Source organism: Chaetomium globosum, genomic scaffold (genome assembly GCF_000143365.1).
Source record: "Chaetomium globosum CBS 148.51 scaffold_1 genomic scaffold, whole genome shotgun sequence".
Classification (NCBI taxonomy): domain Eukaryota; kingdom Fungi; phylum Ascomycota; class Sordariomycetes; order Sordariales; family Chaetomiaceae; genus Chaetomium; species Chaetomium globosum.
In genome coordinates this window covers 5,821,615-5,833,780 of record NT_165976.1, presented here as the reverse complement: position 1 = coordinate 5,833,780, position 12,166 = coordinate 5,821,615, and the positions used below count along the sequence as shown (strand labels likewise).

General features: G+C 55.9%; 4 protein-coding genes across 4 annotated transcripts; 1 reads left to right on the top strand and 3 right to left on the bottom strand.

Annotated features, from left to right (window-relative positions):
* Positions 1–2,706: 2,706 nt before the first annotated feature.
* CHGG_01883 (uncharacterized protein) lies at positions 2,707–4,968 on the bottom strand (the record flags this gene model as incomplete). The annotated part of the gene is made up of 4 exons (XM_001221103.1): positions 2,707–3,298; positions 3,352–3,910; positions 4,004–4,229; positions 4,402–4,968. 4 exons carry the CDS (start codon positions 4,966–4,968, stop codon positions 2,707–2,709), a joined length of 1,944 nt encoding a protein of 647 aa, XP_001221104.1.
* A 1,024-nt stretch (positions 4,969–5,992) lies between these two features.
* CHGG_01882 (uncharacterized protein) lies at positions 5,993–6,274 on the bottom strand (the record flags this gene model as incomplete). Its single annotated transcript, XM_001221102.1, has 1 exon — positions 5,993–6,274. One exon carries the CDS (start codon positions 6,272–6,274, stop codon positions 5,993–5,995), a length of 282 nt encoding a protein of 93 aa, XP_001221103.1.
* Positions 6,275–8,743: 2,469 nt separating this feature from the next.
* CHGG_01881 (uncharacterized protein) lies at positions 8,744–9,517 on the bottom strand (the record flags this gene model as incomplete). The annotated part of the gene is made up of 3 exons (XM_001221101.1): positions 8,744–8,785; positions 8,840–9,083; positions 9,153–9,517. 3 exons carry the CDS (start codon positions 9,515–9,517, stop codon positions 8,744–8,746), a joined length of 651 nt encoding a protein of 216 aa, XP_001221102.1.
* A 1,003-nt stretch (positions 9,518–10,520) lies between these two features.
* On the top strand, positions 10,521–12,005 carry CHGG_01880 (uncharacterized protein; the record flags this gene model as incomplete). The annotated part of the gene is made up of 1 exon (XM_001221100.1): positions 10,521–12,005. The coding sequence occupies one exon, from the start codon at positions 10,521–10,523 to the stop codon at positions 12,003–12,005; it is 1,485 nt and encodes a 494-aa protein (XP_001221101.1).
* Positions 12,006–12,166: the final 161 nt, after the last annotated feature.

Sequence of the window (12,166 nt, the reverse complement as noted above, 5' to 3'; positions counted from 1 at the left end):
AGACCCGACAGGCCCCAATCCGGCGCTGGCGTCTTGATACTCGGCCGTCTGATCCCGGCTTAGATTCTGATTGGTCATTTCCTTTGCGAGCCTCCGAGTGCCCTCGGAGCGGAGCCGGTGGATTTCAATTCCTTTAGCAAGGAGAACTGGACCTACACTCCGACAACATCCGGTTCTTAACCCTTTGTTATGGGGTGGGACCAGCTGTTTTGATCTGGGGGATGCCGGCTATATATTCAAGGGCCGCGTCACATCTGAAGTGAAACTCGCCTTTCAAAAGGTGGAATATGATTCAAGCATCGCTAAACCCAGCTTGGTAACTGCACAGAAAAGCCCATTTCTGGAGTCAGCAAAGAGCCTTGCTGTTCGCTTCTTCCAAGTATCTCCTTAACAATATCCATTCCGTCTCGTCTCACCTTTTGAATGCAAGCCAAGTCGTCTCGTCTACCATTCTCCAGCACAGCCACAATCATGATACTCCGGCAAAAATCCAGATGCTGGAAACACCTCACCTCTCACTCAGCCCAAGCCGCGTCACTGCGTATTTTCCGCCCCCCTCGAACCCCATCAATCAACCCACCTACCCCGCCACAAAAGTCTTCTGAGGAAATAATTCGGCGACCTCGCTGAAGATGATCGTATAAGAAATCGGCTGACGACACCTTCAAATCCGCCTCGAATGAGCCTCGGCTGATTATGTCTCGGCCGGAATCCTCCTATCAGATTAAGTACAGATTGCCGTTAACTACCTAATGATATACGTCCTCCCAACAAAGCCAAGCAAGGCCCTGCAAGGGGAACGAGCGAACAAGCAACAAGATAAACACGCACCTCTTTCCCCCGCCGCCCCCACACTCATCATGTATGCACAATCCCTCCTGACCTCATAGCCAAGCCCACTACCACCACCACCACCACCACCAGTACGTACATACCACTCACAGCGAACAAGCAACCCAAGGGCATAAAAGCAAGCAACGGGAACGGGGCAACCCCAAGACAGCCCGCAGAGCCCGCAGACAGATAAGCCCGCCCCCGCTCCGCCCACACCTTCTTACAACCACCCATCCCAACCCCATCGAGCCATCAGATCCTGTCCTATCCGCCTTAAGCCCCCACTCCCCAACGCCCATCTGAGGCGCTGGCCGGTAAATTACATACTGTGTAGAAATTGGGCACGTGTACATACTTTTAACCAAAAGCAGTAAAAAGAAAGAGCCCAACTTGCTTGCGTCAGTTCTTGCCCCGCTGCGGTGCAGTGCAGTGCACCGCGCATCATGCAGGCAAGGTACCTCAGGTAAGGTAATGTACGCCGCTGCGTATGCCATGTGCAGAAAGGTACATACATACATGCATACGTACCTAGATAGAAGCATGCGAGCAGCACAGGTGGGATACAGGGAGTAAGGTAGCCCAACGCAGCTTGCTTGCGTGTCCGGATTGGGAGCAACGGGGCGAAGCACTGTAGCGAGCGACGCAGAGGACCTGTGCAAAGCGGCTGTTGAGCTACCTGCATCATCAGAAATTTGATAATATAGAAGCTGAGCTTGAAGCTGGTCACGAGAAGGAAGCAGCGAACTACAGCCGGAACGTTTGTTTGTCGTAACCGCAGGCCAGAGCGAGCGTGGTGAATTTATTCTTCCTCTCTACGCCAATGCCATCTCCAGAGCAGCATCCCATATCGGCTCCAGAATAAAGACGATACATGATAATAAACCCAGTGGCATGGCGCCCTGCCTCCCGCCCCCAACTCCCCCATCATCTGCCCACCGTCCCTCCCCGTACCAACCGGCCAGGAACAAACACCACACCTCCATCCGCCGCTGCGAAGCGGATGCCGTGATGTCCTTCCTCCGAGTCCTCCTTGTATGTACATGGTTATAAGATTAAATATTAGGGGGCTAGACGTGTGTGATATTAGGGGTGCCCCCCTGGGAATCCCGCCTCGTCCCAGTCTCGGATCGTAGGGCCCCGTCGCCATCATTAACCTCCTCTGTTGCCCCGCGCGCCAGGCCAAGCCAGTCCCAGGCGGCAAACAAAACCCATCTTCGTTGCTTGTCGATGCTCTGTTGTCGTGACTCCGTTCGACTCGGCTCGTCTTGTCATGTGGAACGTGTGTGCCTGCGCCACCAAAAGCCTGCCCTTTCCCGCGCCCTTTCTCTCCCCAAAAGTTTGTAAGCGAATGGGCGCCAGCAGGGCGGGATATCGTTTGTGTGTGATGCCAAACCCCCCAAAACCCCTGCCGGTATAATGATCTCTCCCCTCTCCTGCTCCTAGAACTCCGTTGGAAACCGCCAATAAAAAAAAAGCCGGGACAAAAAGATGACAAAAACGTCGAGTCCCCCATATCTAGATGCCAAATGCCGATGCCATGCCATGCATATCAACATTACCTCCTCTTGATGTACACACGCGCGCCCCATAAACCCGTGCTTATAAAGAACAAAGGCCGAAACCGCGGGCGCGACACGTGTCTGTCACCCGGGTCCGTGAAAATAAAGATTTCCCAAGAAGCGAAGACAAGGGGGTTCGGGACTCGGAGGTGTGGTGGTTGATGCTGGGGAGCTTCTCGCCACGAGTTGTCGTCAAAATGGGACGGCAGGACCAAGTCCAGAGGAAGAATCAACCGCGTAAAGCCACACGGGGAAAAAGAAAAGTCGTCCAAATTAAAAACTTCAAAAAAAAAACTGGCCTGGCCCATGCGTGTTATACCAACGCATCGACTGTTACCGACTTCGCTCTCCGTCGGGTAACCTTCTTGCTGACGGTGTATACCAAGTCCAGCGTCCAGAAGTGGCATATTTGCGCTTGCGCGCATGGAATGGAACCAAAGATTGGCGCGACAAGCGGCACCATGACGTAGTCGATGTAGTTGGTCTTGACTTCTCTCCGAGAGAAATGCATGCCCTTCAACAGACCGGCGTCGCCCATCTCCTTCTCGCGAGACTCAACGCAGATCTTGTGGAAGCGCTCGTACAGGAAGAGGTAGAAGGCGACCTCCATGAAACCGAGAGTCCGGAGAACGTTGCAGATGGTGTAGACCCAGGCAACTCCGTGCACGTCGCCGGTGCCGTCGGCAGCCCACATGTAGAGAGTTGAGGCGACAATCAAGATGGTCATTTGAACCGGCAGGAAGTGGGCTTCGAACAGACGATGGCCCAAGATGATGATGCGTTCCCAGTTGGGTCCTTTCAGAGTGTCGGTCACAACGTCGGAAAAGATGCCACTCTCGGGGACGGCTTCGGCATCCACACCGTCGATTTGCGATTCCGGAACGTAGTTGTCTGATTCGTCGTTCCTGGCTCGGGTTAGTCATCGTCGCTCAAACACCCCATGCTGGGCGCAACTTACATGGATGTATGCAGAGGCCGGAATGCCCTCGAGGTGTGCTTCCGCTCCTTCCAGACTTCGGCAACCTTCCTGATGGCGTAACCGGTGTCGAGAGCACCCCACATGTGCCTCTGAGCCTGCTTGTACCGGGCACTGACGTCCTGAACGATGCCAGCAAGTCCCTTGCCGCGCCCACCACCGGTAACGTTGGTTTGGCTGACGGGGCTCATGACAGTGCGCACCGTGAGGTTTCCGTTGAGCGCGAAGAAACACTTGAGGTACATGTGCAAATCCTCACCGATGGCCTCGGAGTCGCAATCCCAACCGCCGACACGGTCGACCAGCTCGAGAGGTACGGAGTAGACAGAGGTGGGCGGGGCAATGGTTGAGCCCTCGTACAAGCCGGACATACCAGCGGCCGACCACAGAACGTCAGCGACCCGGACGATAGCAGGGACGTTGTGGGCGTTGCGGTCAAAAATGATAGGGGCCGAGTACAGAGTCGTGGTAGCCAGGTCGGGATAGGCCACATGCATGGTCGTCACATTGGCGAAATAATTGGATGAGAGGTGGCTGTCGGCTGAATTGGGCAAGATTGGTTAGCGAATCCTGACGTGCAGATGGCACCATGGCTGTAGGCCTGGATCTCGGCCTACTGGTGGGGCAGACTCACCATCAATGCCCGTGACAATTACGTCTTTCCGCTGTCCCAGGTTGTACTTTTCGCTGAGCTTCCGCGCAGCCCATGCCATGTTGCTGCCCTTTCCGGCCAGCTCACCGGGAATGTCAGACGGGTGGATCGCGAAGTCAATTGAACGAAACTTCTTAGCGAACTCATTGGTGAACCTGATGGCCTTGGCCTCCGCATTGTGCTCTCTCTGCTCCATTGCAAGATAAACCTGATTCGCGGTTGTTAGCTCCGAGAATGTTATGGGGTAACGCAAAACAGCAAAGATGTTCCCCTGAAGATCATTACTCCACCTGTCGCCACTCCAACAAGCGACTCCGTGGAGAACTCAACAACAGTTGCCAGCTGGCATTGCGGGCGGCAAAGAAGCCGAGCAAACTCACATCGTAGGTGTTGCGCGCTTGCGGGTGCGAGGCTAACACCTCAAGAGTCTCCCTTAGAGTGTCGTTTTCCTCCTTGTAGTTCGGGATGACGATGGCATGAATGACGCGATCGGGGGCGATATCGCCGTCGCCGTAGCAATCGGGGTCCAGATCACCGGCTTCGCTGCTCGAGGTGGAGCTGATATCGCGCGACGAGGTCAACGTCTCGGAGCTGGAAAGCGAAGTCGAGGAGCCACGGCGACGGTGACCGAACTTGATGTCCCTCATGGCCCTCGTGCGGGCGGCCTTCTTCAGGCTGCTCGTGATGTTGAAAACAGCCCAGCAGGATCGGATCGGGAAGATGAAGACCAGAAAGTGGATGAGTAGGCAGTAGTATGTAAATAACTTGAGCAAAGCGCCACCGGTTTTCGGGTCGCGATGCGGCGCACTAAGGCTGTCGAGTGTCTCATACTTGAAAGTATGTCGTCGGTTTTCCAGTTCGTTCGAGATAACCATGTATGAAAGCCCAATGGTGGCCAGCATCGCCAGGCCGCCAGCGCGGCGGCTACACCACGCAAAGATCGACATGGCGTTCAACGGCAGAGACGGCGACGGCTAGGTTGACAATCGGAGTCCGCAAAAGTATGACGTGATGAATTGACAAGGCTAGAAGGCGAGTCGGATTGCTGTATTTCCCTCGCGGATTAGGGTTCGCCGATGGATTGACCGAGGGCGAGCGAACGCACGACCGACAGCTTGACCGGGCGATGTGAAGGAGTCGGAGTGTCGGTGGAGGCCCGTGTGGACAGAGGGGGACGCGAGTCGAGATACACTCGGCGTGATGCTTCAACAGGTCCACAGGCGCAAGCTTCGAGCGAAGGGGGGAAGGAGGGACTGCGGGAGGAGAGGGAAAAAGGAAGAAGGAAAAGAGGGAAAATATTGGGGTGGAATGATTCCCGTTCGGCGGCGCAGTTGTGGTGCGCTGGGGCGGCTTGTACTGTGTCGGGAAACGGGCTAGGAGCTGAGGGCAGGTAGCTGTCGATGAAACCCATGACAGGCCCTTGGCCACCAGCAGAAAAAAAAAGGGGGGACTGCAGCCCGCGCGTTCAGCGCCCACCATGCACAATGCTCGGGCTAGGGTGCGACTTTTGGCTAGCCTGGATGAGCGCCATTAGGAAACAGGGATTATATGAGGCTAGCCCGCTCAATATTCTGCGCTTACCCTCTTTGGGCAGCAAATTTCCCACTCCACTCTGAACGGGAGAGCGAAACATGGGTTGTCAAAACGTTTTTCTCGCAAGCAAGCAAGCGGCAAGCGGCAAGGAGACCGACATTTGCTCCAGATGGATGCCGATTTTTTTCTCAAACCTTCTTCTGCGTTGGACTGGCCCTCGAGGCTCGGCAATCATCCGAGTCACGGCTGGCTCCCTGAGTTAACCTAACTTGGCACTCGTCACTGCTCCTGAGGCAGTGACAGAGCCGCCACGCCACCAGCTCCCGTTCGAATTGCGGGGAAGGGACCGAGGGCGCGGCAGCTTTGCCTCGACGTTTGAGTCTTCCATTTTTGGCGACGCGCACAGCACGCAACGGTGATGAAAGCGATGGTTTCCTGTCACAGCCGGCGACTGAGACAGCTCAGCGTCACGTTGAGGAAATGCTCGGGTTCCAAGTCGCTGCCAAGCAGCGGTAGTTCTAGCCCGGTTGCTTGTCGCTTGGAACTTCGTTGCCTGGCTAGCAGCAAGAGGAAGGGACATGACGGTTTCTTCACCAACCACAGACCGGCCTCGAGACACGCGTGGGGATCAACTCCACCAAGACCACAGCGGTGTATCCCAAGCCGAACCATGCTTGCATCGTTGCCATCAAGACACTCTCTAGCGGACTTCGCTGGCATTTTTGTTCGCTAGGTTGGACACCGTTTCGTGTCATTGGCTCCTCAGTGCTGTGCGTTCTTCGCAGCCAGCATGAGAATAGCGCTCGGCCCGTCAAACGGCAGGAGTCGCACTGAATGTGGCTGTTACTTGGCGAAACAACCAGGGAAGTTGATAGCGGACGGCTTGGACGCTGTGGAGCATTTGGTGTGGGGCCCCAGGTCTGGTTTTGAATGCTTGCGCACAGCATGACCCGCATCGCGTCCCGTTGAGATATTGAGGGACTTCACTGGGCGACGGGAGCGAGCGAGCCGGCAAGTCGGCACAATGCTGTTTTTTTTCCATCCCTCGACTACCAGAGCACGAGCAAAAAGCTGGAGCTGGGAAAGCTCAAATTTACCAGCCTCCCCAGCCTGTCAAGCTGGTCCCGTCCCATACTCTCTGTTTTGGTTGGTGGATCGATACCACTTTGGGGAAATTATGATGAGAGCTCCCCCTTCTTGTCAAGCATATCGACGTGCCATTGGACTCGCAAAAAAAACGGGGACAGGCTTTTCCCCACCCGTGCTTGAAATGGTAACGCTAAAACGCGTTACGACCCGGTACGAGAAGTGTTGCGAGGAACATGCCCAGGCTCAGCCATGCTGGCTGCGGTCGAGTCCTGCGACGATGAGAGGTGGATGCTGGGTCCTACATCGCCTCGGGCTCACAGACAGACCCGCTGTTGATGCTGACGCAAGATGACCATCGATTGTGATTTCTCGATGCTGTAATATTCTGGCCTCCCCATACCTCCATACCAAGTCCACAGGGCTGCCCAGCTGGCTGGGCAATCTGTGGAGGCTCACTCGATTGCCGAACGACGCCCAGTTCGCGTTCGCAACAAGGCGCGATCCGTGTAACGACATGTATTGCGGGAGGCCTCGCTCATCTGACGGGCTCGGCAGCTCCTGCGCGATCATCTCATTTTAATCCAGGATGTGACGGGCACTCATTGGCTCGTCGAATCCTCAATCTTTGTCCAGCGATTGCCCCAATCGGCAAGGGCCTTCGCAAACTTTTTTTGAAGCTTCTTTCCCTCCCCTGTCAGCCTTGGGGGACATCATTTCGCTTGGCCCTGTTAACAGCTAAATTCGGGGCCGAAATCGTCAATGATGAGTTGGTCAGTTCTTTTGTCCGCGGAAACTGGTGATCCTCCTTGGCGACTCGGCGCGTTTTCTTTCCTGTTGCGCCGTTACGAGTTACTTTGTATGGACTTCTTTCGTAATCTTTCGTTCGTACACTTCAATACATACCCTGGTGATCATGGGGGTCTGAGACATTGGAAGCTTGGGATCCCGTCAGCAATCGGGCGGCTGGTGAACCGGCAGGCTGCGTTGGACCCGGCCAGAGAAGACGCGCCACAACAGGATCCTCAAGCATGGTTACGTTCAATTTGTGTCACCCGATATACTGCAGAAGAAGGAGAAAGGAAGATGGCTCGAAACATGGCTGACTTGATGACGGGCTTGCGCAACACCCCACGCTCAAAAACTCAACTGTCCGTTCGGAGCATGGCCTCGTACTGGTGAGTGTCTCCGACGGGACTGCGCCGTGATCCCGTCCCCGGCCCGTCACTTGGGTCCCGTTTTTCAGCCTTGTTCGGTCGTGTCGCACCAATGAGCACTCGCCGCAATCTTAAGGATTTATCTCGCGCGTCTTGGACGCGTCTGTCAGCGTGAACGAATTGGCTTGAATAGAATGCCGACCCCGCTATGGATCTCACCACCGCGCGCAAGCGCTTATCGATCTAATCTCCGGTCTAATTGAAGGAGCATGCGAAGTCCAGGACCTCCATTTTCCCCATACGGGTTAGGTAGGTAGTTACCAATGATGATGCAATGCATGTTCCCGATCGTGTACTGTGTAAGGTCCCGTTTTCAGCGGCCGAGAGCTCGCATCCACTCGTATGCTTCCACATCATCCAGACATGTTGCGACGGGACGACACTTGGTTTGCCGTTCTCGGGAAACCGCATCGGATTCGGGGTAAGGGCCTGAGTGGCGTTAAAGCTGTCCCACCCCGACCTCCCCGCCGACTAGCTGGTGCCCGGCAAGATGCAGTCCAATTCGAGATACGGCCCGGGTGGCGCAGACCGGCGGACGTCGATGTCCTAATAGTTATTGCCCCACATGGCCTCCGAACATGGCTGCTTCAACAAGCTGGCCCCTCTCTGGTTTCGATATGGGAGAGCCACTTGCCTCATCCATCATCCTTCCACTGCCAATTCTGCCCGGTTTCTCCTCGACGAAACAGTGTACTGGGTGGCGTCGTTTGTCGGGGCTTGGGCCAGAGCTTTTGCCTCTGTATGGGGTGTAATATGTCGCGTAACCTGGAAGCTAGATGGTCGGGCCGTTGGATTGGGGGCGTTGAGGCGACAAGGGCTGGGAACCTGGTTTCTTCCCGGGCCCTTCAATCCACATCCATGGCCGACCTGAACGGCGGAGCATAGCTCAAACCACCTTCTCAAACATTTTCTGGATGGGCTTGGCCGCCTGTAAAGTGACTTGTTAGTGACATCGTCGTCCGTAACACCAACGGTAACTTACATCGATAAACTTCTCCAGATCCTTGTCGAGATTCGCCAAGTCGTCTCTTCGCTTCTTGTTCTCGGCGATGAGCTTCTGTTTCCGTTTCTGCAGCTCCAGTCGTTGCTGCTCAAGCGTTTCGCGCTCCGCCCGCTCATGGTTGATCCGCATCACCATCAACGCATTCTCGTCGGCGTCGGCATGCTCGGGGTGCTGGGAGAGAAACTCCTCTACCGGGACCAGCGGGAGGAGCTGGTACGTATGACTACACAACAACGAAAATAACTGTTAGCAACATCGAATCCTCGCGGATAACGGAACCAGAAACACGCACTCAAATCCCTCGCAAGCCGCAATCTCTCCTTCCAAGTGCCGCTGCTCGTAGTACAGATTCTGGAGTTGCAAGTGCAGCACATCCACCTCGTGGCGCGCCTCTGCCGTCTGGCTCTTGGTCTCGCGCGCGCGAAAGTGAGCGGTCCGGTGCAGCCCCCGTAGGTGGGCGAGGTTGGTATTGAGCAGCTTCTGCTGCTTCGAGATCTCGATCAGGGCATCGGCGGGAAGGGGCCCGTTGGTGTTGGCGTTGGCGGCGATCGCTTGCGCGACCAGGTCGACGAGCGTCTGCGCCTGCTCCCGCGCGGCCCCGGATGTTTCGACGGCCGACGCGAGAGAGGGATCGGTGATGTGGGCGTCGATGGCCATGGTTGCTGGCTCGCTGGCTGGATGCTGTATGAGTTGGCGAGCGGTGGGCAGCGATGCGTCGGATTGGGTTCGGGCGTTCGGGCCGCCGGCTTAAGAAAAAGATGTGGGCCGCCGGGCGATGGTCGGACTGGTGATCAAGTCGTGGGGAGCGCTGGGCCAAGGACCGGACTTTGTTGGTACAGTTTGAGTGGGGATAGCGAAGAAAAGCCGCCAATGATTTTGTGGCGTTGGTGTACGTGGTGAGGAGCTTCTTTGCGTTGGCGATTTTTCCGAGTTGGCTTCCATGTGATGCGGAGAATCGCTCCAGTTGTTGAAAGGAGAGTCAAAAGCAACAACCCGACCCCTGGCTTGGCATTGCCTGCTGTTGAGCTGTGTGGGGCTACAGCGGGAACGACGGAAGTAATTGGCGCCCTGACACATTGTTGAATGCACCAGAGCGGGCGCTTTCGGGCGCTAGGTCTTAGGCTCGGCCTTCGCTGTGGACAAAACTACCCAGCGGTTAAGGGAGGAAACCGACAGCCCCTCACCCTCACGTATTTACTTTTATCTCGCCTCATCTGTCAATCCCGTCCATCCCTTACCTGAGGTTCCTCCTCACTGACCGGACTGGCTCTACTCAAGCGCACCCAGTGACAGGTCTTTGACGGAATCGGATCTCTGGTAAAAATTGGCCTGACGGTCGCTTCTAGAATTTCTCTTTCTAACTACCTGACTAACCGTTTCCCCTTCTTCCGACCCTGTTTCTCATTTCTCAAACGGCAAGTGGCGACCAAACGGAAACGAATTTTACCTCACCACCAGAACACATCCCGTCGCACCCGATCTCCCGATTCCCATTCCCGGGTTTCTTGCTTTTCGAAAACCGGCCCTGCATACCCTTAGTGGCCCTTCCATTTGGCCACAATTCACGGCTACACCAACCGGATACCTCTTCCGGTCACACACCAAACTGTGTCCCGTATGTCCGGCCATTTATAACACATAGTACTTTTTGTTTACCACCATGGATGTTTCGTCCAACATGGGGTGTCCCGCCCCTTTCTCATTCAGCTCCTGTGACGATGCCGCAAAGGGCGCGTCTTCGGGCGCTGAGCCCCACAACCGGCCTGCTGCCCGGAGACGCCATTCCCACTTTATGCAGAGGAGGAAGTCTATTGTCAATCATCTCATGGACGGCGAGGAGGCCCTGCTTCTCAAATTGGATCTTTTCTTGACCGAGCTCGAGCGGCGGCTTGAGTACTGGGAGAATTATGCCGAGCTTAGCTTGGATTCGAACATCTCGGCCGCTCTTGAGACGTTGCAGGCTGTCCGGACACGATGCTCGCAAGCCTCGGAGGAAGTCATGGGGGCTGGGCGGAGGCGGCTGCACGTCATGGTAGAGACGCTCGAGTCTAGCTATCACGAGGCCCTGTCTGCGGCTAGCTCGTTGAACGAGAAGGCAAAGGTTGGCATCGAACTGCTCGATGAGATGCTGCAAGAGATGGAGGAACAGGTGGCCAAGTTCCGCGAGAAGGGGCTGGCGAATGCTGCCGAGAGCCTCATGGACGAGGCCCACCGCGTGGTCGACGGGGGCATCGAGAGGGCGATTCGTGCGGCGGAGACCCTCGAAGACCATGTTCAGCGCGCCATCGCCCGGGCTAGAGAGCACGGCCTGCTCCGGTACGAGGATCTACCGATGCCCTGGAGGACCAACCCGCACATCACCAAGGGCTACCGCTTTTCCGAGACCAAACTGGCCTGCGTGAGGTCAGCCTTCAGCTTCTCCAACGAACTTGTCAATATCTGGTCCCATACTATCGGCCTCGTCCTCGTCCTGGCCGTCGCCTTCTACTTCTACCCCACGAGTACAAACTTCTCCCAGAGCTCCAAGGCCGACATCTTCATCGCGGCTGTCTTCTTCTTCGCCGCTTGCCAGTGTTTGATCTGCAGCGTCATCTGGCACACCATGAGCTCAGTCGCCGATGTCGGCCTCATCTCCATGTTCGCCTGTGTCGATTATACCGGCATCTCCCTACTGATCGCTGCTTCCATCATGACGACTGAGTACACCGCCTTCTACTGCGAGCCAGTGAGTCGTTGGGTCTACATGGTTACCACCGCGCTCTTAGGAATCGGCGGCGTCGTCCTCCCCTGGCATCCGCGGTTTAACGGTGCGGACATGGCGTGGGCGAGAGTTGCCTTCTACGTTGCGCTCGCCGCCACCGGTTTTCTCCCGATTGTCCAGCTTTCCATCGCGCGTAGTCCCGAGGCTGTCTTCGAGTTCTACACTCCGATTGGCAAATCCCTTTTTGTTTATCTACTCGGCGCTTTAGTCTATGCTAGCAAGGTGCCTGAGCGGTGGCGCCCGGGCATGTTTGACTACGTCGGTGGCAGCCACAACTTATGGCACATTGCCGTGCTCGGGGGGATTCTGTTTCATTACACAGCTATGCAAGAGCTGTTCGCCCACGCCTTCAAGCTTGCTAGAGACGGTTGCACGGCATACTAAGCTAGGGTGCCTATCTGCTCTCCGGTTTTACGCCAGGAGAGCAGGATGCGAAAAGAACGGGGGACTTTCGGCGGGCTGGGTCGAGATTCAGTGCGTTGGGCCACCAACGTCAGGTCTCTATCCATTTGGGCGCGCCGATTACTAGCTCCATCATATGTCCT